Below are 25,422 nucleotides of genomic sequence, written 5' to 3' on the forward strand. Positions count from 1 at the left end.
AGGGCTGGTTCGTACAGGCTAGTTGATCATTGACCTCAGTCCCTTGTTGGTTACGTGGCTCATTGTTTTGGTGGGAGACTGAGCTTTGTCTTCATGTTTCCGGTTGTTAAATATTCTGAAAAGACTTTTAGCAGGTGAATAAAAATACAAACTCCAAAAGCAAATCCTGCACACTGGCTGAATTGCATGCTTGGCCAAGTGGTCCTGGTAACAATGTGAATAATATGGCCAGTTAACCACAATGATCATGCTTGGGATCTTCAATCTAGGAAACAGTTTTCTTATGTGACTTTCCTTACAGTGATTGTGTTAGGCTGCAACTCCTCTAAATTCTGTGTTTGCTTGTAATTGGCTCCCAACAGACTGAGCAGGAACCTCAAGGCCAGAGGAATTCATTTAAGTCCAAAGACATGGCACAGATACTTGTTTCCCTTCTCTTCCGTTCTCTTCCAATCGGAAATAAAACCAATTGAGAGCAGGACACCTCTCTCTACCCTGTTTTTCTAAACCAATTTCCCCTCAAGTCTAGACAGCTGGACTTTTCAATTGCATTTGCTGTATGTGTGGTCACGTGCAGAATGAGCCTGACGTGACTGTCAGGGTAACAAATTCTTTGTGTAATGGGTGGTGACACTTCAAAGCAGGATCCAGGGTGTTCTTAGGTTTTCGCTGTCAGTGAATTTGTGATTCTAAATTTGATTTCCTCTCTATGAATCTCCAAAGTCCCACCTTCTCTCAGATCAGCCATCTCCACCCCTCTAGTCAGCATTCATTCACTGTCTCTCCATCCCACCCAGTTTACATCCGGCTTACCTTTTGATCCCTTAATTGATCATTCTGGCGATCTGTCCCTCTCTCTCTTTACATTTAACATGAAGCACAAATTCCCTTTCTTCATCCTCTTATCTTCTCGTTCCCTTTGAAGCAACACTCGGAAGTTCCATTTATTCTCATCCCTCCCTCTTCTGCTCGTCCTCTGCATGCCTTCTCATCTCGTTGCTGTTAGCGTTCTCATTTATCTGTTTGCTCTTCCCAGTCATGGTTGCCCTGCATAGATAGCAATGTTGTTGTGTAGATGCAAGCAGACTGGGGTGATGCCTTGGCTGCTTCAAAGAATTTGCCACAGTATCTTATCAAGGTATCTCAGACCTTGGTGTCATGCTCCATTTTACCTAAGAAATCAGCTTAAATATTTCTGGATATGTCCCAAAATTAAAGGCGGCCTATTTTTGAGGCGCTAATCTGTATGTGACGTAATTCATCTCATTAGTATGTGGCAAAGCAGTTTTTTTATGAGGGGGAAGAAAGTAGAAAAAATGTAGATGATGACAAACAGTACCCCCCTAATCTATTCCCATTTCTATTCTCAATTTCTCAACAGCTATGAGTGTTTTATGCTAAATGAAATAATGAAATACATCAGTTAAAAGATGAATACTCTCATTTAGCTTTGCAGAGGCTGTCAGATGCTGATTGAAAATTCAAGCAACACCCATAGAGATACTGACTTTATATCATGCTTTTTTCTTTCTTGTCAAAACCCGAGGGCTTCATTACCCACCATGTAACCAAGCACTGCAATGCAATGCAGCCTGGAGCTGCTGTGTTAAGCAAAGGTGATGAGGTAGCTACAGACGTCTGATAAGGTCACTTCTCTGTAACTGCACATCTCCCAGATTTTTATTTTCAAACTCTTCAGCCAACATGGTCTCCAGCTCATCAGATTTTGACTGTGACTCCCTCTGGAGACGTGAAAGGCTGCACACACCTTTTCCCCGTGAACAGTAAGCAGACTTAACAGTAGAATATGTGAGGTTCTCCTTTGAACTCATATGATGCTGGGTTAAGTTAATGAACTGTTTAGGAAAAGACAATGCTTGGGTGCTAATGCTGAAACCAAGCGTGAATCATTCATATGTCTCACCAACAACTGGCAGTTGAAGTTATGGCTTCTGGTAAAAGAAGGCAACCCCAATGAAAAACGGCAACTCACAAACCTGAAAGTCAGTGTGTGCTCCTTCTTCCTCCAGTTTTTTTTTTTTTTTTTTTCATCTCCGCTCAAGTCCTCACACTGTGGTGGCGTTTTTGCCCAAGTTGCCAGCACACACCGTGCCTCTTGTGGCCTCAGTACATCCACTAATCATTACTAATAGCTTCTAGCAACTCCAGTGCTTTAGAAACCTTGGAACATGGAAGAAAATTGTGTTCAACATCAAAGGTTACCTTCTTCTTTATTATGTCTTCTGTTCATGTGATGAATTTGAGTTTTAACGGCATCCACTCTGAGTGGGGCGGATCTGTCCGTCTTTGCCTCAAAGGGGTTTAGAGGCGCACATTAGCATTATGGAACAGTTGTGTGATGCGTAATTTAGCTCTTTTCAGGAGGCTTTTTTCTGTTGAGAGGGAGGACGAGGACTACAAATGTGCTAGAGGTACCAGCCTGTGCCAGAGGCTTTTAGCAGGGAAGAATCGTGTGTATGTGTGTGTGACTGCGGTTTGAGCAAAGCCCAGAATTTTTATATTGCACAAAATAATTTGCCTCTTTTTTTTTGTTAGTGATTTGTGATATTGTTTTGTTTGCCTGCTGCAGTAGCTAAAGCTCATGCAGTTAAAAGAAATCTGAAAAGATTTTCTCTGTGCTCAGCTGTCATTCATTAGAAATGAGCATCTGTTGAAGGGTGGTGTTAGGCCAGACTTTTTCTCACTTTGACTCAAAATGCTGAGTCCTGCTGAACTCATTCCCGTTTGACCTGATCTGTACTCTTTCTCTTCAGGCCACTCCTCCTTCCCTCCATCCCTCTTTCCCCTTCTCTCTGTTTCAATAGCTGCTCACTGGATGAATAACTCTCACCCTCCTCACTTTTGTCCAATGCTTGCTCTATCATTGTGAGGCCCTTAATCCAAATATCAGAGAGAATTTTCCCCCAGCATGGTATTCTTCTGCTGGTCAGTCTGTCTGCTGCTGTTTTCTCTCTGCCCATTGTGAGAGTAACACTGTGCTGTCACATGCCTTTCCTTTCTCCTTTCACCTCATCCTCCGCTCTGCCTCTCACTTGTTCTCTGACAGGTGGCAGTGAGACTGTGCAAATTGAATTTGGGGAATTGGCTGCAAATCACAGTGCAGCCCTAAAACAGCCTCAGTGTCAAACTGGGACCAGAGCGCCACATAGAACACTCTGGCTCCATGTTATCATATTAGCATACTAATGTTACCACATAACCCCTAGATTCTCATTTTGATTTTTACACCCACGCTTTAGCTGAGGTCAAACTAAAAATAATTCTGCAACCTGCGGCAGTGGTGCAGCAGATAACTCGGGTTCACCTTTAGTGTAGGAGAAACATGTCTTTTAAAATTAGTTTTTACCAGAAAGTGAAATGACACTCTTCCCATTCCAGTTGAATTATATACAGGGGATAAAAAGGCAGAGAACCATTTCACGACATGTGCTGACACGTATAAAGCTCAAGGCCTTAGAACCAAAGAGTGTTCCAGTTTCTGTCAGTCAAAACCAATTCCTCTGAAGAAATTAAGACTCGCTCTCCTCTAGTGTTTTTCCTTTGGATGAACAGAGAGAGGACTAGGTTGATTCACATGGCAGCCGACATGTTGAGATCATGTTGATTGGCAGAGTTGCCAACTGGGCCTTCACTTTTTGGTGTAGCTGCCTTTCTCTCAGTTCTTAGTCATATTTCAGCTTTGACAGAACATCTTCTTTTGTTTCATTTGAATTCACCCACAAAATGGGAAAGACATTCACCCTTCTTCTTTGTGTGTTGGTGCTGTTGTCGTTATGTGTCTCTTCAGGCTTATTTCCCTTTGATTGCTTCTGCAGATACCATAATATTGTAGCACAATGACACAGCGTTAATTAAAAAAAAAAACAAAACAAAACTGCAGATTAAGTATTGTTTTTGTGTTACAGGCTTGTAACAACATAAACAAAGTGAGAGTCTGTGTAGTTGCATCTTTGTTTTTAATGTATAGCTCTCTAGTTCTCTTTGACAGAAGACAAACCTGCCAATGCAATCTTTTAATTTAAAGATTTTAATTGGAACAAAGGTTGGGAAAATCAGCTGTCAAATAGTGACATGATCGGGAAACATAGGAGGGCATCGCTGTCAGAGGACAGAGGTGTTGTGGTGCTGGCTGTTGAAGAGAGTCTGGATAAACTGTGTTGTCTTGAAAACAAATTAGACACCCAGACCCATTCTGTGAAGGCAGGAGGCAGATGTTTTCATGTGGTGTTGTGTCATTTGTAACATTGAGCATGTTGAAAGCTGTTAATAAGGAAGTACCAAGAATCGAGCAAAACCCTTACTGCTTTTTGGGCTGATACTAATTTTTAAAGAATCTGATAAGGACACAATCCAATTAATTTTTTCTAAAAGCAGGGCCATTTTATCTTTGAAACAGGTTCTTTTACTTTGTCTTTGCTCATAATGGAGACAATCTCTAAAAACCTCTTTTGCATTCATGCACTGCAGTTTCTTGTCATTAGAATAATTCTCAGTAACCAGTATAAGCTGATCCTGATAGGTCTGTGATAATATCCGTTTATATTTTGGGCAGGTTTATAGCTTTTAAACCCTGCTAGGAACCATTGAACAAGCATTTTCAATGCCACCGATACATCCTCCTTACATCTGGCCAAAGGCACAAAAAAACTGCCCACCTCCATCAGAGAGTATAAATCTTTGAATTTTGGCAGTGTTTCATGACTCCTCAGCCAACAGCCAACAAAAAACCAAGAAAGCAAAATAAATTGTGTGTCTGGCAACAAACATTATCCTTCGTCCTTATACTTACAAATAGACTTGTGTGGCCGCCGTTGATGAAGGCATTCTTCACCTGCCAGACCAACTTGTTGTAATCAGTAACCATTTGTCTCTGTCCACCACGCAGACATGCTGAGCAATGTTTCAACTGTTATGGATTGAGAAGCTGAGTGGACCTGCCTCTGGAAGTAAAGTAGGCTGTGAAAGCGTAAGAGATGGAAGTTTCACTGTTAGGTTATGATTGATTTCAGTTTTATACGGCTGCATGCTCATAAGCCCAACCATGGCCCTAGCTACCATTATACAAGCTGCATAAAAAATGTTTTAACCTGGTCTCTCTGATAGACTAACACTGGTGTTATGGCTTGTGAATTATATATTTTGAATGCTGTATTGTCACACAAACACTGAATTATGACACTGCTCTGATGTGTTTGTGCCACCAGGAAACCGTCTTTCGATTTGGGTATTTTTGTGGAAGCTGAGTTGTCATAATGAGTCATTCAACATTAGGCACAAGCAAAGTATTCCTGGACACGTGTTTCTACTTTATAATACCCTTACATTGCTTCTTTGCATTATGACTCGCCACATCCCAAAAGCATTCGTCAGTTAGGTGCTGCACTTTCTCTTTTCCTTGTTGCTGCTGTTTAATTTGTTTTTCTGACTTGGTCAGTGTTGCTGTCCTCTTCATCAGCTCGCATTGCCTTGTTTAAGTGACTCACTCGTCCTTTTCTCCTGCTTCCTCGAACTGCGGTAAAATTCACTAAAATCAGATTCCACAGTTGTGACTAGTGCTTCCTCGCATGGATGAATATTGTTACACACGGCTGAACAACCTGATGGCCAGTCTATGACTAACACTGTAACTGACAGAAAGGCACTATGCCAAACAGTTACTGTAGGTATTATTAGAAGTGTCCTCTATTTTCCATCTACAGTCTGTCTCATAGATCTCAGTTTATGTCTTTCCTAGCTAAGGGAGAGTTGTTTTGTTGTTTTCTTGCTTACAGAAAGGAAAATATTAGTCATATTTTATTATTTAACCAAAGTAAGCTGAAAGCAATTCTTTCAAGATGGGGGGAAAAAAAGGAATCCCCTCAACAGATTTGTTCAGGCGGCAAACTCATGCCTGCCCTTGGAGTGGGTCTTTAGCAAAAACAAGGAAACCAGGGCCCTGCAGGGATAAGCTCTTCACTCATTATCTCTGAGTCACACAAGCTTGTTTGGACAAGAGCCATCTAAGGACCTTGCTTCTCACCTTTCAAGGTGTTGTGAAGATTGAAGATTAATTTGCACTTTTGTACCTTCAGGATAGCCGTGTGGTGTGTGCGACCTCACCAACTATCTGACACACAAATGGAAATCTAAAACAAAAGACTCGCTACCCTTGTCTCCCCCGGCGGCCATTAGTCAGACACCTAACTGAGCCAATGTGTTACTCTGTCCGGCTGTGATTGAAGACTTCACACGTGGTCTGCGTATGAACAAGCTCTAAGAAAACAACTCAGTTTTAGAAAGTCTATCAACATCAAGTAATGCCAGTGACAACAAGGACTGTTTTTAACTATGTCAGCGACATCGCTCATTATCCACTCAGACATAGTTCAATGACTACTGCGTTGCCATTAAATATCAGACATTCCTGCTTCCCAGAGGATGAACCGTAATGACTATGGTAATGTTCAGACTTTCCTGTAGCACCGCTTGAGGATGAAGTATCATGAAATGTGGCCCAGCAGTTCTTGTTACCCGTCTTCAAACCTTTCACTCACCAGAACTTTAGTTTATGACTGAATACTGTCAGTAGTGCTTTAGATTCACTGCTTTTTTTTACTATTATGGAGGAAAAATGCTTCATGCCATCTTAACATCCTTTTCATTAAACATCAGTGTCTATGTTGGCATTTAGCTGCCGTAGCCCTGAATACACCCTCATAGACCAGCTGAAATGGCTGTAAACAAAATTGTAGATATTAATATACAAGCAGATGAAAGAAAAGCCTGTATTCACCCTCACTAATGATAATTCAGCAGCATTTCCTTTGTAAACTGGCATCTAAGAATTTATGTATTCAGATGGTTTGTTTGCTGAGGTAAAACTGGAATAAAGAGTAAACATGGTCACTGCAAGGATGCTGCTCAACAGCTATGTTTCGTCTCGGGTGTTGATAATGTAACTGACTGGGGGGAAAAAAGACTTCGTACTGACTGTGATTGATTACCACTCCTAAGTCCCAAGCTTCTGCATGACGATTTTTATACGGCACAGATAGATTGAAACTAATGTTCGCCTGGAATTGAGGAAACTTTCACTTAGGATGTGCTTTGGAAGAAGGTCTACAATGATACAAGCATACTGTTTTGGTAAATGAGATAAAATCTGCAAAACCACCTGAGCAATCTTTTTGGTCACGATACTTAAATTCATTATACAACTGGAAAGAACAAACAGTGCTAATATTTGTTTTCCAACACGAGAACGTCTCGAGAAAAGACACTAACCAGTGCCATGGCAGTCTTGTCTTTTTTTAACTGCAGCAATCTAATTATAGAGACCCTGGCAAGCTATCTCTGATGATGCAATGGCTGCTAACTAAAAACTTTTTCTGTCTCTGTGCTCTCGCCTCTCTTGTCAATTGTGTTTGATTCTGTGGGACAGAAACAGCAGCTGCTCATAAGTATTCATTATTCCTGCTCGTGGATTAGCTGAGACAAAATGTGAGGCAGTAGATTGAGCTACACGTTGTGCTGCCTTGAACGCAGCAGGCCCTTCTCTCTCTCTATGAGCACCAACCACAGCTGTTCAACAACACTTGACTTTTCCACCAACAATGTTCTCAAAAGCCAGAGGGTTCGGGTTAGGATTTGTAGCTCACCGAAACATTTGTCTGTTTTTTTTTTTTTTTCCCCAACGTTTTAATGCCTTTCTGTGGTGTGTTGGTTAATGTTAGTTCCCCTTTTCCCCCTCATTGAAAAACAACGATGAAACGTACTTGAGGATAATGTTTGTTGACATTGTGATGGTTGTTATGGTGATTGCTTTAGAGTTGTGGTCACAGACATCAGATTCTCAGCTCTGATTGTGCATACGCAGCTCGATCCATGAAGCCCCATATTTCCCCATTTTGTCATCTGGCATACTTGAACACATACTTACTCATTCAGAAAACTTTGCTCTTCTGCGTTGAAAAAAATGCTACCAACTTCTCTTTCTCTCTGTGTTTCTCTTCCCTCTTGGAACACATGCACCACAGATTGGTTGCATTGTGTCTCCCATCCAGGACAGCTGCACTGGCCTGCGATGCCTCATGCACTCCCTGGATCTCTACATACACACTGTGTGGCCATACGTACCCCCCTTCCTTACACGCACATGTATCCATGTCATCACTGGTCTTGTTCCTTCGTCTCTGCCCTTTTGTGCCTGACCAACTCTAAGATCCGCTCTGTTTCCATACATTCTCGCTCCCACCTTCTGAGATGACCCTCCCAACCCCTCCGATCTTCTGTCACTACAGCTGTGTGTCAGCTGTTGGCCTGTCGCAGTCAAGTCAGAGATGAATCTGAAACACAAAAGGGTCCACAGGGAAGGCGGCCTGGCCCCTTTGCGTGTCTCAGCTGTCAGTCCCACTTCAGTCTTCTATTTATCAAGAGGTTTCCTTCTTCATCTTGCTCCACTACTGGAAGTTTTCTTCAGACAGGTTCAGAATTAAAATATCCACCAGGGACAGAGATATGAAATGAGCATTTTTTACTGCATAATTCACTTATTTAGTAAAATGAAGCTGGTATTGTCTGGCAAAAAGCACAAATTATTTTTTAAGGAGAACAATTGGGTTCAGTGTCACAAATACTTCAAACTCTACCAGTTCATTATGTAAATGCTTTATGGTATTATAAAACAAATGAGAACAACAACAGAGGCCTGCAGTAAATTGCAGCTTCATTAAAGCTATAATGTTCACGTTTTGCTGAAATGGTGATTCATTTGTAGGGTCAATTTGGAGGCTGTAATGTGTCTAAACTAATATTAGAAACGCTTCACACTACATCACAACACAGCTGAAACGCATCATCAACCCCGGATTTCAGTAAATAATACGAATACCTCACTAAAACAGTTTTAACAAAAAGTCATCACTTTGGGTTGTAGGATTTAGTGCAGCGATGTTGCATTACACTGCATTGGATTCATTATGGCGTATGGAATAGGGGTGTGGGTGTTTTGGCAGGCTTTATCTTTCAGAGCTCATCAACATAAAATGCCCCTGATATGATGCTACAAGTAAGTCGTTTACTTTTGGTTCCATGAGCGAAGACCATGTTTGTGTCCCCATTAACTCAAAATACTTTGACATCTGTCCTTCTGTTCTTTGGCACTCATTGGTTTTCATTTCTCTAATCTTACTTTCATCAGTTTGTTATTTATTCTAAACAAGCGTCTCAAATTAGGTGCTCCAAATATGCTTTGCCCCATTAAGGAAAAGTAGGTTTGAAATCAGTAATTTGGAGAAATGATTGGTATTTCAAATACAGAAGGAACAAAATTATCTGGGAGTAAATGAGGTCGGCTAATTATACCATCTTCAATTCCCAAGCTTTGTACCCTCTCTAAACGCAGCAAAGTATTATTTTATCAGAGCATTTGGCTGCCAGGGACAAAAGCAAATCTGCCAGTGTGTGCAGCCTTTAAGTCCTTTTTCTTTCTCCTGTGGGGTCAAGCCTGTGCTTGGCAAACAAAGTGGTGAGAAACAAATGATGGACGCATGCTACATGCCTTAGACCAAGAGGATTTTGATTGAGAGTGGTGTTATTGATGGAGCTGTGATAGTATGAGCTCAGCAAGCACAGGCAGCACATCTGTGAGTGAACCTTTTAATATGACAAAATGAAACAATTTGTATTTTGTTCACGTTGGTGGCTCAGTTTCAACAGGCACAGACAAAAAACCTCGAGTGAATCCAGACCTAAATATTTTTTTTTTTTCTGTGACAGGTATGCCTGTGGTCATCAGTGCGTCTCCGGACAGGTAACCAAGTGTGTTGCTGCTGTCATGGCCCTCCCTTCCGTGCGGCTGTTTCATGCCACTGTGCTCGCAGTCCTGATGGCAGTGGTGTTTTCCTCAGAAGAACACGAGTGGCACTTTAACCCAGGTAGGATGTCATGTAAAGAGAACATCCAAATTGTGATATATAAATAGTGTTTTTGTATTTGTTGTTTTTCCCCTCAAAAAACTGGCATGTCTGAAACAGCTTGTTACATTTCAAAGTAGTTTTTTACTGCCACACTCTCAGACATCTTACCAGGTTTCTCCTGTCCGCCAGCACAACAATCGTCTCTCCCATTGCTCCGACATTCTCCTCACATTCTCAGATCAGTAAGGCTCATTCTCCTTGCGCTATCAACAGGCTATCCTGTGTCCCCTCCCTGTCTGCCAGCCAGTTGTGTGTAATAGGAGAAGGAGATAGCTGGGCAGTCACCCCCCTCCCCCTCCCTGCTCTGCGCTCGTCAGGATTGCTAATATGCAGGCAGCTCATGAAAGTGTCAATCAAAATGTCGGGGAAAGGCAAAGCATGAGGGGCCAGTTAATGTGAGCCAACAAGGTACAACCAGAAGAGAGACAGTGCAGTCAACCAACCTCCTGTCCACAGCAGCTGAACTACGAGGGAGACTACAGCTGTTGATGGCTGTTGTTTAAAGTCTGATTACATCAAAACCAAAATGTAAAACTGAGCAAAAAAGACTTTTTTGAGCTTGACGCAACAGTTAAAACAATTAGTTGACTGAAAAAAAAATGTATCACCAACTATAATGCTATTGTGTTATCCTCATACTGCCCCAATGTTAATATTGTATATATGTTGGTCCTCCACTCTGGTCCTGACTGAAATATCAATAAGTGTTGGATCGATAGCTGTAAGATTTGTTGTGTTGAGATGAATTATAATATGTTTTTTCTCTTATGCAGTCAACATTTCCATTAGTCCAATGGTGACCAAACATCATGCTCATCAAGGTCAAGTGTATTTGTGTTTAATGTTACTTACCAAAGTCCAGCATGCCAATACCCTTAACTACAATGATGAACACAGTAAATGGTATACATTTGCATGTTAGCATTGCTGTTGTGCCCAGCGCTTCTTGTGGGACTATAGACGGCCTCTTTATTTTTGCAAAAGTGCCAAATTTTTTAGATTTTAGCATTTGCCACTTTCCTTATATATTATATTATATTATATTTCCTTATTATCCATATAATGTGATGCTAAATTAATAGTTAAAGTTTTGTCGCTGTTGGTTGAACAAAACAAGTGATTTGAAGATAAAAGTTTGGCTGAGAGTGATTCTTTCTTCTTCGTATAATTTTTTAAAATGTTATTACCAAGTGATCAAGGGTTTAATTAAAAAAACCAATAATTGCCACATTAATAAATAATGGACATGGCTGTTTGTTGCAGCGTGAACACAAAATGTTGTGGAGTAATTGTCTGAATGATAAGGTGAAGTGTTGACTGTTTGTTTCTTCACAAAATGAATCTGAGATATATAGCTAGATCAATGCCAGAGAAACAGCTGGAGAAAGATCGACACTGAAAGACAACACATTCAAACAAAGACACCTACAAATTTGGTCTTGTTGAAAAAGTCAAACCAGTTTGATCGAGTGAACAGAATGATTTTATGTGTAGGCTGAAGTTTTGTGAAAAATAATAAAAACAGAAGGTGAAAGCAGAGGACACTAAGAGGGAGGAAAGCAGGGAAATTGCAGGTGGTAGTGTTGACTGGCAGTGTGTGTTGACGATGATGGTGTAATGAAAAGGACTCGTGTCTGCAGGGTATGGATGAACTGTGTCAATGTGTGAACTGAGTGTGTGTGTGTGTGCGCGCGCGTTTGCTGCACCCGCTGAAATTTTTAGGGTTTGTCATCCAGCCTGACATTCCTGTCCGCTGACTCAATGACAGAAAGTGAGTTAGACGCCCACTCCACCCCCGCCTTTTTCTGTCACCCTCAGCTTTCCGTCCATATCACTGACAGTACCCCTTTCCGCTTTATCACTCCCCAGCCCCCTCCCCAGCCCCCTCCCTCAGCCCCCCCACCCACCTCGTAATGCCTTCCTGGGACGATGCTATCTGGATCATTTGATAATACTGCCGCTGGAGCAAAGTCAGCACAGATATTCGAGACCTGTCTGCATTCTTCAGTTTGCCCTCAGTTTCTTTTCCTCTATTGTTCCGTCCTACAAATCCCCAAGCGTTGGTAACTGTTACAGGGGCTGTGCACAGTCGCTGGAGCCCCGAGGAGGTGGCGTTGTGTAGGATGGGGAGGAAGATGGAGTGAAAAAAGGATAAAAGAAACAGGAGGTGTAACATGAGTGGAGTTCATAGTGTCTCACTGGGCCAATTAGGATCCATACGATTGTTAATGATTGTGTTCGATCACTTTTAAGAGGACTTACTGGAATAAATTATGCAAAACACTGATAATTAGTCAAACATGATAAATGAACCCTGAAATGAAAGATTTTGTCCAAATTATTGTGGAAATAATTCTTGTAGGAATTGGACATTTTCTCGCTCTTCTTTGTATCTCTGTGTTTATGAAGCGTGAAGTCCGGAGGTTTTCACACAGATGACATACTAACATAATGCTCCATGACCAATGATGGGCGCTGACGCTGTAATGGAAATATAACATTTCTCCTGGACAACGCTCCACATAAATGAGACTGTTACTCATGCCTTTCTCCAACATCTGTACCTCTCCCTTCCCCTCAATTCTTCCTCTACAGCTCAGTGCCGTTACGCCCTGGGGATGGAGGATGGCACCATCCCAGACTCTGACATCACTGCCTCAAGTGCCTGGTCAGACTCTACTGAAGCCAAACATGGACGGTAGGAAAGTGTGTGTGTGTGTGTGTGTGTGTTAGATTTGAAATTAACTGGTTATGCAACTTTTTTCACTTTAATTAAGCAGCTTTGTCTGTGCTGATATTCTACATAGACCAACCTAACACGTTGCTGTTGAGCAGGGTTTGCCTGTTCACTCAGTTGCAGCTGTAATGACCCCCACTGTACATCACCACTGCAGGTGTGCAGCGTTGAGCTTGTGATTAATTGCTAGATTTTTGTTGTTGTGTTACTCTGGAAATTGAAGAATTGCAGCGACTGCAGTTTTGCTGAGATTATATTTCATTTAATGGACAGGAGCAGCATCGTCTTAAGTTTTGCTGACCGTATTTGGATGTGTGCCTTAAAGGCAGATACATTTTCTCTAAATATTATACATTTTATCCTGACAGACGCCGGTTTGTTGTTGTGAGATAATGCATTGGCATACATGACATTTTTCTAATTTCTGAAACAACAAAACGCAAAAATGAAACATCCAAAGTGTATGATTGGTTGTAAATTGGTTTAAACATGCATGACCATGTTTGTCAGTGTGGCTTACCATCTCTATTTCCATCAATGTAACAAAGCAAACATAATCATAAGTTTGAGTCGCTGCACTGAATGGGATGATTGGATGCTGTGTAGCATATTTAATCACCTGGTCCCAAACCTCTGAATCTATTCCCGCATCTCAGAATGGTTCAGTAGTTGATATGATGAATAAAGTGTAATTTAGTTTGATTAATTAGTAGTTTGTATTGTCACTGTTGGCAGTAAAATACTGAGGGTCACGGTGTCACATTGACTAAACATTAAGTAGCTGTGACCTTTACAAGAGCTGCTCTTGTATTCCTCTTACTTTTACAGGAATAAGATATTCTTGTGCTCATACACATGTCACAGTAGACAAATGTGTTTGTCTGCCTTCTTTGGCGTGTTGGCAAATACTAAAGCATATTGTCAGAGGTCTATTAAATTATGTTAGAATATGATAGTGTGTGTCATTCTAAAACCCACTGGGTAATTATATTACCACCTTGTCTGTCTGGCAGGGAGGTCAGTCATGAGACAAAACATGGTGCAGCCATGGGTATTAGTCTGTGTGTGTGTGTGTGTTCATTTGTCTCCATTGGTCTTTTTGGCTGATTCTTCTGGCTGAGTGTCCATTCATGTGGAAATGATTATTAGCTCGAGCTCTTTTAAAGATACACCAGGGAGACGAGCGAGAAAACGCAGAAAGCAGTGAACAGAAAAAAAAAAAAAGAAGACAAGTGAGAGGTGGATTACAGTGGAGGTGCTGACAGTTGAAGAGAAATTAATTTGAGGGTTTTGGGGAGGGAGTTGTGTTAAGGGAGGAATTGAGGGACAGGGATTTGGTAGGTATTATTTTAGTTCATGGCAGTTATTAGTCAGTGGGCAATGATGTGTCTCTGTTGGTGTGAGGCAGCGGTGGAAAGACGGAGGAAATGAGAGAACTGAGAAACAGGAGAGAGAAATTCATTGTTGACTGGAGTTTAGTTAGGAAGCTAAAGACAAGGTGAGAAAGAAATAGTAAAAAAATAACAAAAATGACTTGGCAGAGCAATTTGCTGTAATATAAATCCCGCCAGCTGGTGAGCATTGGACTGAACGCTGCCCACATTCCTCATTTCTCCCTGCTCAACCTCTCATCCTACCACCTCTCTTCTTCACAGGACGCTCTGTGGCGCTCTGATGTGTTGAGATCATCTGACAGTTTCCGGTTGCATGAGCTCATCCATCAACTGGAGAACAGAATGGATTGAAATATTAGCTCCACTGTCAGCGTGACTGAGTTGATATAGAGATTTGTTTTGGCGCTCTGAGCTGCAGCTTTCATTTTGAGAGAAGCCCCACAGTGGTCAGAGCAGGGTTGTGGCCTGGCATCTGCTCCAAAGTCTATCCAGCATAACACTTGCACAAGCAGCCAAGTTTGTGGTCTTTGTGTGGCCATTATGTAATGGTAGTATGTACTTTTCTTCTCAGAACGGATTGAAAAAGGTCACATTAAGAGAAAATCTTTTAGTGGTGCATGTGTGTGGTCATAGCAGGCCTGAGGAGAGTGAAGACCCTAAAGTTCAACAACAGAGCAAGTCATTTTCACTCTCTTCATGCTCTTAATGTGTTGTCTGTTGTTTCCCTCTCCCTTTGTCTCTCACCTCAGGATGTGCCTTTAGCAATAGCCAGGCTTCTTTGTCTCTTTTCTTCACTGTTTCAAAAAACCTCATGTGAATGTCTGGCTGCTGTGAAATCCAGTATGTATGGTGGACAGTTTGTCCTGAATTCTCAGTTGTACCTCTGCATGCTGACAGCACAGTGGGTTTTGATGTAGTCAGTGTTTTCATGTTTGTTTGTTTTTTTTTAAATTATAGTTTTCCTTAGTTTGATATTGATTGTGACGAGCCCCCTTTCTCTGCCTCTGTCTCCGTCAGGTTGAGTACTGGAGAAGGGGATGGAGCGTGGTGTCCTGCTGGAGCTGTTTTCCCCAGTGGATCAGAGTACCTTCAGGTCATATACTTGGTTTATGCTCATTAAGTTTCTTGTTGTAAATAGTTCTCACTCCAACTGTGATAATTACGTACCCTTAAAACTGCAACTAATGCTCACTAACTATATGTGCATCTAATGAGATGAATCTATGTGGAACGTGTAAAGAGGCTTTTTGTAGGATCTTTTGACAAAACAATGCTACCAGTGTCCCCCTATTCTGATATTCTGTTATCTGTTGACTGTAGGTTGACCTCCACAAACTCCACTTCTTGGCTCTGGTTGGTACCCAGGGCCGTCATGCTGATGGCCATGGGCAAGAGTTTGCTCGCAGTTATCGGCTCCGCTACTCCCGAGATGGAGTGAAATGGATCACATGGAAGGACCGCTGGGGCCAGGAAGTAAGCAAGATTTATTTTTTTTTGTTATGAATTAGTTATTTACAGCAGAGCTGGAGCCTGCTGTCTCTTTCTGTGTGCACACAAATTAGGAATAATTACAGTTTTATGGTTATTCAATGACCTCTGAGGGAATTGACCGGAAAAAACTAAATGCAATCTCCATCACTGATAGGAAACAGCTCATTATCCTGCAGCTGCTTATTTTAAATTTACGGTTGCTCTTCATCGATTTGAATTATAATTAATTTCAAAGTGAAATTGTTTAGGGTCAGGCAACATTTAATTAATAATTTTTTTCTCTGACATCAGGCAAGCCTGAAGAACTTTTCCTTCAGTCGCACTATTTATTTTTTACCTCTATTACACGATAGGGCTTCAGGACTGCATCCCAAAGTTTTAGGGAAACAGTTCAGATCGCATAACAAATACTCAGAAACTGCAAGCTGATACAAATCTTTGAATGAAGGCTGCTCCTACAAAAACTGTTCCTGAAGCCCTAAGTCTGAAATCTGTCCATCTTGATACCTTTGTATATAATAGAGAAAGTTCAGTCAATTCGTTTGTGCCCTTCTAAGATTAACAGGTTTTTGAAGACACAGTCTGAATAAAAAGTCAGAGCCTTCAGGCGAGATTATTCAACCCTGCAGATAAAGAGCGACACAGGCGATGTACTGTGTGATTGAATATGTGTATTTCTCTCCCCTAGGTGGTGTCAGGCAATGAGAACACCTACGATATAGTATTGAAAGACCTGGGTCCTCCCATTGTGGCCCGCATGGTGCGCTTCTACCCCCTGGCTGACCGAGTAATGAGTGTTTGCCTTCGGGTGGAGCTCTATGGCTGCTTATGGAACGGTACGTGTCTGCTGCTGTTGGTGTTTTTGTGGTTAAAAAGCATTCATTTGAGACATGCCCCTCAGATCTTAATAGATAAGATCACATTTCATATGGTGAAAGTAAATGAGTTTGCTACCATCCCAGATTTATTATTGTATCAGGGGCGAATTTGGGGGTGCTTGAGTGCAACAATCACGAGTGTGTCTTTGCTGTACATCCTTTGCATCAATATAAGGTATCGCTTTAAATTTACATCCTCATTGCTCAGATACAAGAAGTGACACAGTGATAAAATGTTGGCCTTCATGTTTCCTGAAGCACAACATGGACTTACTGAGTATTTATGACTAGCTCAACTTCTTTCCTGCCCTGTTCACCCCCCTCAGACGGCATCGAGCAGCTTGTAAATCATTGCTGTCACCAAAGCTAAAAGCCCCTTTCCCCCCGGGCTGTGTCCTCAACGAAGACCACTTCTAAAATATGTCCTCATTTATATTCTGAGGCAGTGCAGCTTAACAAGCCGGATATGATTGAGAGTTTACAGAGTTTACATACACTAGGTTTCTCATCTCTTCCTGTATGAGATCATATGGCAGCGGTTTTACATTGGATATCGAGCTGCATGACCCTCACGTAGACCCAATAGGTCTGTGAGATGCAGATCTGACTAACACATCCAAAGACACTCATTAGTGTGCAAACAGAGAATACTGCACACACATTGTAAATCTGATACCAAGCATTGTTTATTCTGGGTAGCAGAGCAGCGGGGCTGTAGTCTGTGAGGCTGACGTCACCTCTGTATGTAGGGACTGGGCTGATTAGCTGTATATTACCGGCAGAGGCTTAAGTTTCACCCCTTAATGGTGGCTTGGACTTCACAGGCTGCAGCAGTGGACTTCTACGTTTGTTTTACTACTTAGAAAGCAGCTGTAGCTATTTTCCCCATGGCAGCGATTACTGTTGAAATCTTGGCTAAGTCAACACATATCTGCTCATGATTAAAATGAAAAGCTTTACAGACTTAAGGTACTGCACATGCAGCTGGTGCATGCCTGACTGTTAAACAGAAAACTCCAAAAAGCTTGTTTTGTTTTGAAAATCACCTGACTAATATTGAATATGATCTGTCACTCAGATGGGCTGAAGGCTTATACTGCTCCAGTGGGTCATGTTATGCAGCTACCTGGCATGTCTGTCTACCTGAATGATTCCACCTACGATGGGAGCACTGAGCAAGGGTAAGATATTCAGTTTCTTAAGGCTTCTTTACTCTTTTTATTTTTATTTTTATGTATTAGTGAGGGTCTCATTTCCATAGATTCCCCTAAAGTGCTCTTTTTGGATTTCACTTTCATGGAAATGTACAGACACCACCCCACAGCCTTGGCTGCAAATTGCCGCACAGCTATGGAAAATATGATTGCGATAAAGTCACAAGCATTGCAATATTATGGAATGGCATATGCCTCAACCTATAGAATTCAAAAAGCCTCTCCACAGTGCTTGTCAGATGTTAGCAATGAAAAGGGGTCTCAGCCAAATCCTTGCTTGACATAGTTTATTCAGGGGTCCGCCTAATCAAAAGGGAATGACATTCACTTTTTCTTTTTTTTTAGTTGCTCAGTGATTTGAGACATGTTTTCTGACTGTAATGTTTTGGCAGCAAACTATTAGAGGGTGAACCAGGAATTTGTGGGGAATGTGTGGGGTTTGGGGGTGGCTGTGGTTAATGGGGCTGAAATGTTTTGCCAGCAGGTGAGCTAACAATTTTCATGCAATCCAGATGTGTGTGTGGCTCAAAGGGCAGGGAGTGAGGGGTTCTATTTGGTGATTGGGTTGTGTTGCTTGCTTGCACTGAAGTTGGTTGAATTTGTATCTATGTATATATTCTCATTTACGCAACATTGCATGCTGGCTCATAAATGTCTTTAGGATAGAAAGTGACAAGCAGTCTGCAGCGTCCAGCAGTATTTCTGCACAGACCAACACGCTCACTTGCACATTGCTGTGTGTGCGCAGGATGCAGTTTGGAGGCCTGGGTCAGCTGTGTGATGGTGTCCTGGGAGGAGATGACTTCATTCAAACCAAAGAACTAAGGGTGTGGCCCGGGTACGACTACCTGGGCTGGAGCCGGGAAGCCCTTGGGCAAGGCAGCGTGGACATCGAGTTCCACTTTGAAAAACTGCGTGTCTTCCACCACATGCAGGTAGGCAGTGAACACTGGTGCTGGTGTGTGATGTTCATGTGTGGCAGATTGTGGGAAGGTGACGTGCGATGTTGCTCAGCCTCTGACATTCGGCTGTCTTCAAATCAGAATCAGAGATGTCATTTTTCTTTAAAGCTCTGGTTCTGTCTTTAGAAAAAAACATCTTTCTAAGTTTTAGATTTTTAGGAAGGAAATTATAATGGATCTATATTCACTGTTATTTCATTCAATATCAGATCTTTTGTGGCAGCACAGTTTTTATTTTACTGTATGCAAACAGATTCTGTTAACATTTGGAAGTCTAATTTTTCAAAATGAGGAGATCCAACAACTTTTTTTTTTTTTTTTTTTGAAAGAAGATGACAAGGAACAATTTGTTATTTAATGTACTATACAGAGTTGGTAAATGAATTATCTAATAAGCTCAAGACAAGCATGTCATGACTATGGCAGGACATCTGGCTGATTGTTGCTTTTTGCATTTGATGAAATTCCTCATAAAATCCTGTGGCCCCAACCAGTGTAACCTTAAAAGTGAATCTCCAATTCCATAGTTATGTCTGTTTACTTCTTTTTCTATTTCCCCTAAATTTTAATCTGCCATCTTACCCGAAAACAGCATTTTGACAGGAATAGCTTTGCAACCATTTAATTAGTTTTAATATGCCATTGTTTATCACGGGACAGTGTGTCTGTGTTACTATCTCGGTGCCTTGGAGTTGCATCACAGTTTGTTTGTGCGACACTGTGGCTTTTGTGGTACATGGGGGTGGGGCGATAATATGAAGCAACTGAGTTTGATTTATAACTGTTGTCTCGGATGTGATCTGGAATGTTGGTGTGGTCAGGATTCATCCCAAACATGTGTGTACTGAACAGCACAAATTAATTATTCCTACAAAATTATTTCGACAAAGTTTCTCCCTGTTTGCTCTCTCTCTCTCCCTCTCACTGTCTGTATTTTCCCCATATATTCATTAATATCATTACAGTGTTTCTCAATTACCTTTTAAAAATCGTTCCCACTGGTATTCCAAATGTTTTCCTAGGCTTATCCTGTTTATCTTGCCTTTTCCCCAGTGGTTTTCCCACACTAACCTCAGCTGACATGCATTGTTATTCTGGCTTGACACAGCGGATGTGTCAGACACACAGGTCAAATAAATAAAGGACGGGAACCTGAACCCCATTTTGGCTCATCTTCTCTTGTCAGGTCAGAGTTCCTTAACTTGTGTCTAATCAGTTCTAAGGGGAAATCTGGTCTTTGACCCTTTCACAGTCACAACCAGCCCTTCCTGCAGGATTTTTAACAGACAGGCTTGACACCGTCTGATCCAGTTTTTTTTGTTTTGTTTTTTTTTAAAGATCCATTTCTGCCCTTTTGGAACTTCAATATAATTTCAGTAGCGTATGTGCGAGATGAGGTGACCAAACAAAGAGATGAGAGAGATTTCATAATGTAGGTTAGATTTATGATGAAACAAGTGAGCCATAACAAATGCAGTGTTATGCTCCCAAATGAAGCTCAGTGTGGGTCAATTGAACTCTATTCACCAGGAGTAGTGAGTTTCTTTGGTTCTGTTGACTCATGAGGCAACAGTTAAACATCAACTCAACGTCTGGTACAGCTGTTCTTCCTGCATTCAGTGAGTGCATGTGTGCGCATGCATTAACATATGGTTCAGGTTAGAGTGGCTGTCCTTGCAAGAAGTGCTAAATTAATAGCCAACCTGTCAGCGCACCCTTATGCATCTCGAGGGAAAAACATCTCCCTCCTTCACTTTCTATCTCTTAGGGCTATAAATTTGACCTCACTCTTTTAAACACGCTGCATCTTCCTCCATCTTCTTTCCTGGAGCTTGTCTTCCTCCTTCCAGCCACAATGACGCCTCATATATTAAATTAGTTTTTATGGACTCATCTTCCTTCTCCCTGCTTATAAAAACAGGAGAAATATATATCCTCTGCCCACCTCTATAGCTTTTCTGTCATAACCTTTCAGTTTTTTCCATCATTTCTATTCCCCTCTGTTTTCTAATGTTGTTCATTTATAGTCCTGCTCAACTAAGCCAAAGTTGTGCCAAAGCAATTACAACACAGCAGGACAATGTCATTAATTCTATGTGCTAATTGAATCTTTCAATTTGCACAAATGAGTGAATAATGTTTCCCAGAGTTTTCAAGTTTTGTACCAAGGTCGAGTTAATTCAGATCTGTCGATTGTTTTCTAATTGATTGCACCCTCTTCCCTGTTTTATCTCCCCTCTTTCTTTTCCTTATACTGCACTCACACACGAATCTCTTCCCTCTAGGTGCACAGTAACAACCGCCACACCCAGGGCGTCCGAGTCTTCAGCAAGGTAGAGTGTCTTTTTAAGCCTGGCCTCCTCCAGCCTTGGTCCTCTCCTGCCCTCACGCTGCCTGTGCCTCTGGAGGACCTGAAAGACCCCTCCTCACGACCCATCTCCCTCCCTCTGGGTGGCCAACCGGCACAGATCCTTCGCTGCAAATTCTACTTTGCTGACCGCTGGCTTCTCATCAGTGAGATATCCTTCCTCTCTGGTAGGGAGCTGAATTGAACCTGAAGTTGATTTGAAGCTTTTCCTCTACAGCGACTTTTCACTCCAAACACAGATATGCTAGGAACTATGTCTGCCACCATTTTAGTGGATTCAGTATTTATTAATTAATGACAAAATATTGATAGCAGCAACAGAGAGGGACATTTCTGAGAGGTTTATGTGCTGTAAGTAATGACCAAATCAGCAAAAAAAAAAAAAAGTGAAGTGAAGCAAGGTGAAACAGAAGGTCATCAGAAATCTGATGAGACAGCATCAGCATTTTTGTGACTTGCAGCAAGTCAAGAGAATCAATGCTGTATTTTTCTGACGTTTTGTGCAAATTAGTAACAGACATTTTAAGTAAGGTAAAAGATGTAAATAAATAGGTGTGCCACAACCACAGTTGTTTTATCAGTCATTAATTCTTATTCATTTGTGTCAGAGTCAGAATCAGAAGGTGGTTCCCGGAAAAATGCCAGTTATTTCTCCGTCTGCTGTCTTGTCTTCACTATTTTCCTGTTCATGAGTCGAAACAAGCCACTGAAGGCAAGCATAGATTGGGATTTGATATCTCCTGCAAAGATAGGATTTATGCCTATCTGATTGGAAGTCAGATAGAGGCCGCCTCCGTGGCTCTGCAGCAGAGATTGCTGCGACTAATTAAACTGTCCTCTGTACTCAAAAACACTGTCAGTGGTTGCATGATAAGAATCAGTAAAGTGCTCACTAATCCCACTGTTCTCAGGTATTTGAAATGACCCGACAGTAGTCTGGTTGCTGGACAAATGCTAAAGATAAATGCCGCACTACAGTGGTCTGGGTCATGGTCCTCCATCACAGAAATGACTAAAACATGCAGTTGCATGGCCCCATTTGGGCTGAAGCTGACACACATTTAGTCAATAATATGATGCGTAGGAGCATGTTCAATAAATGTGTATCACAGCCTCCACTCAAGGACATTGTATTAACCTGGCATTTTTTACACAGCATTACATGAGCAGAGCCACACTGGGAAAATAAAATAGTTGTCGCTGAAATTAATGGTTACAACCATTACATGAGTGGACCCATTTAAAACAATACAGCAGTGGCTAATTGGCCACTTGTGGTTAGTGGGCAAACACAATCTTTGATGGAGTCAACAGGGAAAGGAACAACAGTTTCCTGTTAAAAACACAATATAACAAAATGGAGTCAGAAATGTGTCTTTGTCTGGAAACATAGCCAACTGTGATGACGACTACTGTCTCCCAACAGATGAGGACTACTGGATGGTTAGCTGGATGGAAACCCTCTGTAAACAAATATAGCATGATTCATTTTCAATAAATCTTCTCTGTGGTTCTTTCTTTTTTCATCCTTATCCAGAGCCATTTGAGGGGGATGTCACAGAGTCTGAATCATTTCTTCCTCATCCTCCGAAGATTCCTTCCATCAACTCCTCTCCTCCTCCTGTAAACCCCTTCTCCATCTCGCCAACATTGGGCCACAACTTCTCCAACACCGCCGCCGGCCCCTCAGGTGAGTCCCGCTCTGTCTCGCTTCCTCCTCATCCTCTTCTATTCTACCCTTATATCTTCTTTCCTTTGCTTTATAAAAGCCATTCTTTCTCCAGTGTCCCCTCTCATCACCCACTATGCTAGTTCATCTCTTCTTCTATACTGCTCTCCACTGCCTCTCTAATTCCCCTGATCTCCTATTCATCACCTCTTGTTTCTGTGCCCGTCTCTTTCTCTGCAGTTGTTAGGAGTGTGAGCATGTCAGCAGTGTTTCCAAGCCATTTGTCTCATGCAGAGCCAAAGACAGGCAGTGCCAAAGGAGGCCCATGCCTTAGTAGTCTCCCTCTTCATCATGAACGCTGAAATCCTTTGGCATCGAGCCAGCATTTGCTGAACCATAGTACATACTTATCTTCCAGATTTCATTATTCGTAAAGGGCAAGAGAGATGTGTCTTAAAGGTCAAATAATTGAACCTATAATCCTTAAGTGTCTTTTATTATCTTGGTCTGGCTTTTGAAAAGTTGGTGAGCACTATTTGGGATGTTCATAGTTATGGATTAAAAACCAAATAGAGCTGAATTCTGCTATCCACGATTTCCCCTCCTCATCACTCTCCCGAGTTTTCACCACCACTTCTTCTCACACATTCCTCCTTTGTTCATCCCTCGCTCCTCCAGAACCCCCCACCACCACCACCACCTTCATGATGGACACCACTGATAACTGGACACTGTCAGGTGAGCGAGAGCAAAGAAAATGGACAGACAGAATGAACTGAGGGAAGGGAGCTCACTCATCCACTCTGACCCTCCTTCAGCTTCTTAAAACTGTCCCACAGCTCAGTAGAGAGTATGAGGTATAATGGAGGAGGGACTACAGAGATGGTCTTTGGCACTGGGCTCTGTCCCTTGAGCATGAAGATATACAGCTGTAGGAAAAACACTAACCCAGCTTAAGTATATTATGTTTATGCACAATAACAACTTTTCTTCCTGCGGTCTCACAAACAGCGTGCTTTCTTTTTATGGATTTAGCTTGTTCTACACAGCTAAACATTAACAGGCTTTTTAAAAAGCTGGAAATGTTTTTTGTGGCATGTATGCTGCTTTGTCCTTGTAACTGGCTGTGGTTGAATGGCTTTGTTTCAGTTTATTTATTGCCTACATGCATGGTGTTGAATTGATAGAGCCACAGGGATGTATTATTAAAATGTGGTATATATATTTGTATGCGTTTGTACTTTCAGGTGTATATTTGTTATGTTTGTGATGTGGGCGTAAATGGGCATGAAAACATGATGTATAACCTGCATGGCTGAGTGTTGGTCCTTTTAACTCTTTAATTTTTTTTACCCAACCTTTTCTGTTAAAGTGGTTTGAAGAGTTGAAGAAACTCTTTCATCAATCATTGAAAGAACATTTCGTGTGTCATTTGACCTTCACAGCAGAAAAACTAACTGGATTATTCTAATTGGCTGTTGGTATGAGTGTTGGTCTGAGCTTACTGCGTACATTCTCCTACAGAAAGTCTCCATCAGATGTGAAGTAAACTTGATTAAACCATGCTGGCGTGTGTGTGTGACCTCAGTGACTGCACTGAATGCTAATACTCAGGGTAAACAGTGCATTAGGTCAATCTGTGACCGTATCACGTCTGTATGTTTCCCGCAATAAAGCAGATACGCATGCAAACACCTGACATTACATACTGTATTTTCCACGTCTAGGGCCAGAGTTTTCTGCTGTGACTCCCAGAGCCGGCCTGCCTGTAGCTAAAGATGACAGCAGCAACACAGCCATCCTGATTGGTTGCCTAGTGGGGATCATCCTTCTGCTGCTGGCTGTGATAGCTGTCATTCTGTGGAGACAGTACTGGAAAAAGATACTGGGGAAGGTGAGCGGACATACTGACGTTTATTTGGGGCAATTTATCCATGAAGCCTTTGTTTTACTAACCAAATGTTTGGAACATCCACAGGCATTTCTGAGATTTCTGTTACCACCCTAATCCAATGGAGATGAATGTTCGTGTTGATTAGAAACAGAACTGAAAAAGATAATATTAACTTTCTTTACCGTTCTACTGAAATCATTGTCCATGTTACGCCATTAATTTTTCTGTTGACAGTTTTAGTTTCATTAACTACTTCCTGAGGAATAAATATTCCTAAGTGAGAAACTGTTTCCTCGTGTGTTTAGGCTGAGCTGCCACTTTAACTGACAGCAGACCAGAGGCCACAGCTGCCTGTTTTGGCAGAGTGCCACTATATGTCCATCTGGATCTGTCATGGGAGTCATCTACTTGTAATTGTTCAGAGACAATAGGCTTGTTCCACAGTCTGTTTCCAACTGGTTTTAGGGATCCTTACAATGTGTTCCAATTGATCCTCTGCCCTCCCAGGCCCAGGGAAGCTTGTCAAGTGATGAGCTGCGGGTCCACCTGTCAGTCCCCTCGGACAACGTGGTCATCAACAACACACACAGCTACTCGAGCCGCTACCAGCGCATCCACACATTTCCCGACGATCGTGAACATGACAGAGAAGCAGAAGGAGAATACCAGGAACCCAGCGCTTTACTTCGTCCAAGGGATCACAGAGACAGCACAAGTAAGTTATAACCGCACACATTTATAGATGTTTAGAGTCTATTTAATCATAAAGGTCCATTGCCTTGGTTGTAGTGAAACGGTTCTGTTTAAAAATAAATCAAAGCTGCGCAATTGACAGGAA

The 25,422-nt window shown here is 41.8% G+C and overlaps 1 protein-coding gene across 1 annotated transcript in view; it reads left to right on the forward strand.

Moving 5' to 3' along the window:
• Nucleotides 1-25,422, forward strand: part of ddr1 (discoidin domain receptor tyrosine kinase 1) — a 33,659-nt gene that overhangs the window by 2,204 nt on the left and 6,033 nt on the right. Inside the window, exons 2-13 of the mRNA XM_029503940.1 lie at nt 9,778-9,935; nt 12,573-12,675; nt 15,126-15,201; nt 15,429-15,581; nt 16,288-16,435; nt 17,556-17,658; nt 18,440-18,626; nt 20,939-21,188; nt 22,559-22,711; nt 23,369-23,428; nt 24,418-24,584; nt 25,092-25,299. Of these exons, the coding sequence (XP_029359800.1) occupies nt 9,836-9,935; nt 12,573-12,675; nt 15,126-15,201; nt 15,429-15,581; nt 16,288-16,435; nt 17,556-17,658; nt 18,440-18,626; nt 20,939-21,188; nt 22,559-22,711; nt 23,369-23,428; nt 24,418-24,584; nt 25,092-25,299 (1,708 nt within the window). The 5' untranslated portion in view covers nt 9,778-9,835. The remainder of the gene's footprint in view (nt 1-9,777; nt 9,936-12,572; nt 12,676-15,125; nt 15,202-15,428; nt 15,582-16,287; nt 16,436-17,555; nt 17,659-18,439; nt 18,627-20,938; nt 21,189-22,558; nt 22,712-23,368; nt 23,429-24,417; nt 24,585-25,091; nt 25,300-25,422) is intronic.

This window comes from Echeneis naucrates, chromosome 6 (genome assembly GCF_900963305.1).
Source record: "Echeneis naucrates chromosome 6, fEcheNa1.1, whole genome shotgun sequence".
In the NCBI taxonomy this organism is placed as follows: Eukaryota; Metazoa; Chordata; class Actinopteri; order Carangiformes; family Echeneidae; genus Echeneis; species Echeneis naucrates.